This window comes from Zerene cesonia, chromosome 1 (genome assembly GCF_012273895.1).
Source record: "Zerene cesonia ecotype Mississippi chromosome 1, Zerene_cesonia_1.1, whole genome shotgun sequence".
Taxonomy (NCBI): Eukaryota; Metazoa; Arthropoda; class Insecta; order Lepidoptera; family Pieridae; genus Zerene; species Zerene cesonia.
Genome location: NC_052102.1, coordinates 137,519 through 139,245, shown reverse-complemented (window position 1 = coordinate 139,245; position 1,727 = coordinate 137,519). Strand labels below are relative to the sequence as shown.

Genomic DNA, 1,727 nt, shown 5'->3' with positions numbered 1-1,727 from the left:
CGGGCGGGCAGCCCGCGCCCCGCGCCCCGCGCCCCGCTCCCCTGTTTTGTTGCGAACACTTTTCCGTTCCGTTTCCCATCACTTGTGGAGGTGTCGGTTGCACCGGTGGCGTCCTCTGTGCATGTCTATGTGGTGTTGGTATGACATCGTGGTGTCGGTTATGTTTATTTATTTTCAGCGAATGCGCTTGTATACGAGACGGTAACGTTAGCGACACTCTATAGATCGCTGCACTCTACTACTCGCAGTCCTTTATGTCTATCTTTATTTGAGACGGAAAACTTTAGTGATTTTTATATTTCTATTGTCGATTCCTCATGAGACATGAGACATGAGACATCATCAACTATTATAAATTTGAAATAGTTTCATTTGAGTTAATTGTAAGCTGGCTTCTGTAGTGACCGATTATGTTTATTTTGCAGTAGCTTTCATGACAAACCCGGCTTCGTCCGCAGAGCTTTAGTTGCTCGACAATAGACACACACTTACAGATAGATGTTAGTAGTACAACATGCTTCCAACGGCTAATCCCTTATGTGTAATGTGATTTAAATTGTAGTATTGTCTAGTCTAGTTGGTTATGTTGTTATTATATTGTTTAATGAAATTACAAAAATGTACATGAATTTTTTAGGATTCTCAGTCGTCAATAGTTCGATAGTTATATTAAAATGTAAATAAATAATAATTTCCGTCACTAATCTTATCTTAATGCCAGACTTAATCACATCTAGACTCTTCCATGACTAACTGGGGATACACATATTAACTTAAAAATGTTTCACATGTTGTAAGTTTTTTCAGTAATAAAATAATTGTCAATTTACGTAAATGTGTAGTTACACATAATAAGTTTATTATTAAAAATTTCTGGTTTACCAGATTAGTCTTTTGGATAAAATAATATTCTGTAGAATTCCCATAGAACAAATTAAATATGAACTTTTAACATATTTTTATTCAAAATTTGGTAAACCTTCAAATGAACGCTCCGTAAGTCCATTCTGTGCAAGCGCTAAATGCGCAGACGAGCAGACGCATCCGAGCGGTCCCGCTGCGGGTCGCGCGGGCTCGCGCGCAGGTGAGTGCCGCATACAGAGTGCGCGTGTCCGCAGACTCGGGGCTGGGCCGCGCCACGCCGCCGCGCCGCGCGGCCTCGCCCGGCCTGCGCGCGCTCGCCTCGCCCGCCTCGCCCTACCCCGCCTCGCCCGCCTCGGGGCCCGGCTCGCTGCCCGGCGCCATCGGCAAGCGCCGCGCTACGCACGACGACACCTCCGACGTCTCCTCCACGCACTCCTCCATCATGGACTACTCGGGTGAGTCGTCCCGCGCGCGCACACGCCACACGTAACACACCACACACCACACACCGCACACCCGCGCCCACCCCACACACTGTATACTTTGATATTATGTATCTGTGTCTCAAAACGGATTGCTAATTAAATATTTCTCTCCCCAAGCGAACCACCGAGCGCGACGAAAAGGTTCATATTATGATTATTTTTATAAGTAGGTAGCTCGTATGTACATTAATATACACCCTGACACTCGTCCGCACCCGTTTCGAGACCGCGCGATGTCATGCCAAGCGCCGCACGTGTGACGTCCGGCATGGGTTCCGTTTGCCGCATCTTGTCTAACCGCCTCACACTCTGTCACGTGTCACGCGTCACGCTTGCTCACGTCGCTCGCCCGTCAGTGTCCCGCGTCCCGCGTCCCGC

General features: G+C 47.6%; 1 protein-coding gene across 1 annotated transcript in view; it reads left to right on the top strand.

Annotated features, from left to right (window-relative positions):
• LOC119828499 (tyrosine-protein phosphatase non-receptor type 23-like) overlaps positions 1–1,727 on the top strand; it is a 14,047-nt gene that overhangs the window by 7,098 nt on the left and 5,222 nt on the right. Inside the window, exon 15 of the mRNA XM_038350705.1 lies at positions 1,031–1,333. Coding sequence (XP_038206633.1) covers positions 1,031–1,333 — 303 coding nt within the window. The remainder of the gene's footprint in view (positions 1–1,030; positions 1,334–1,727) is intronic.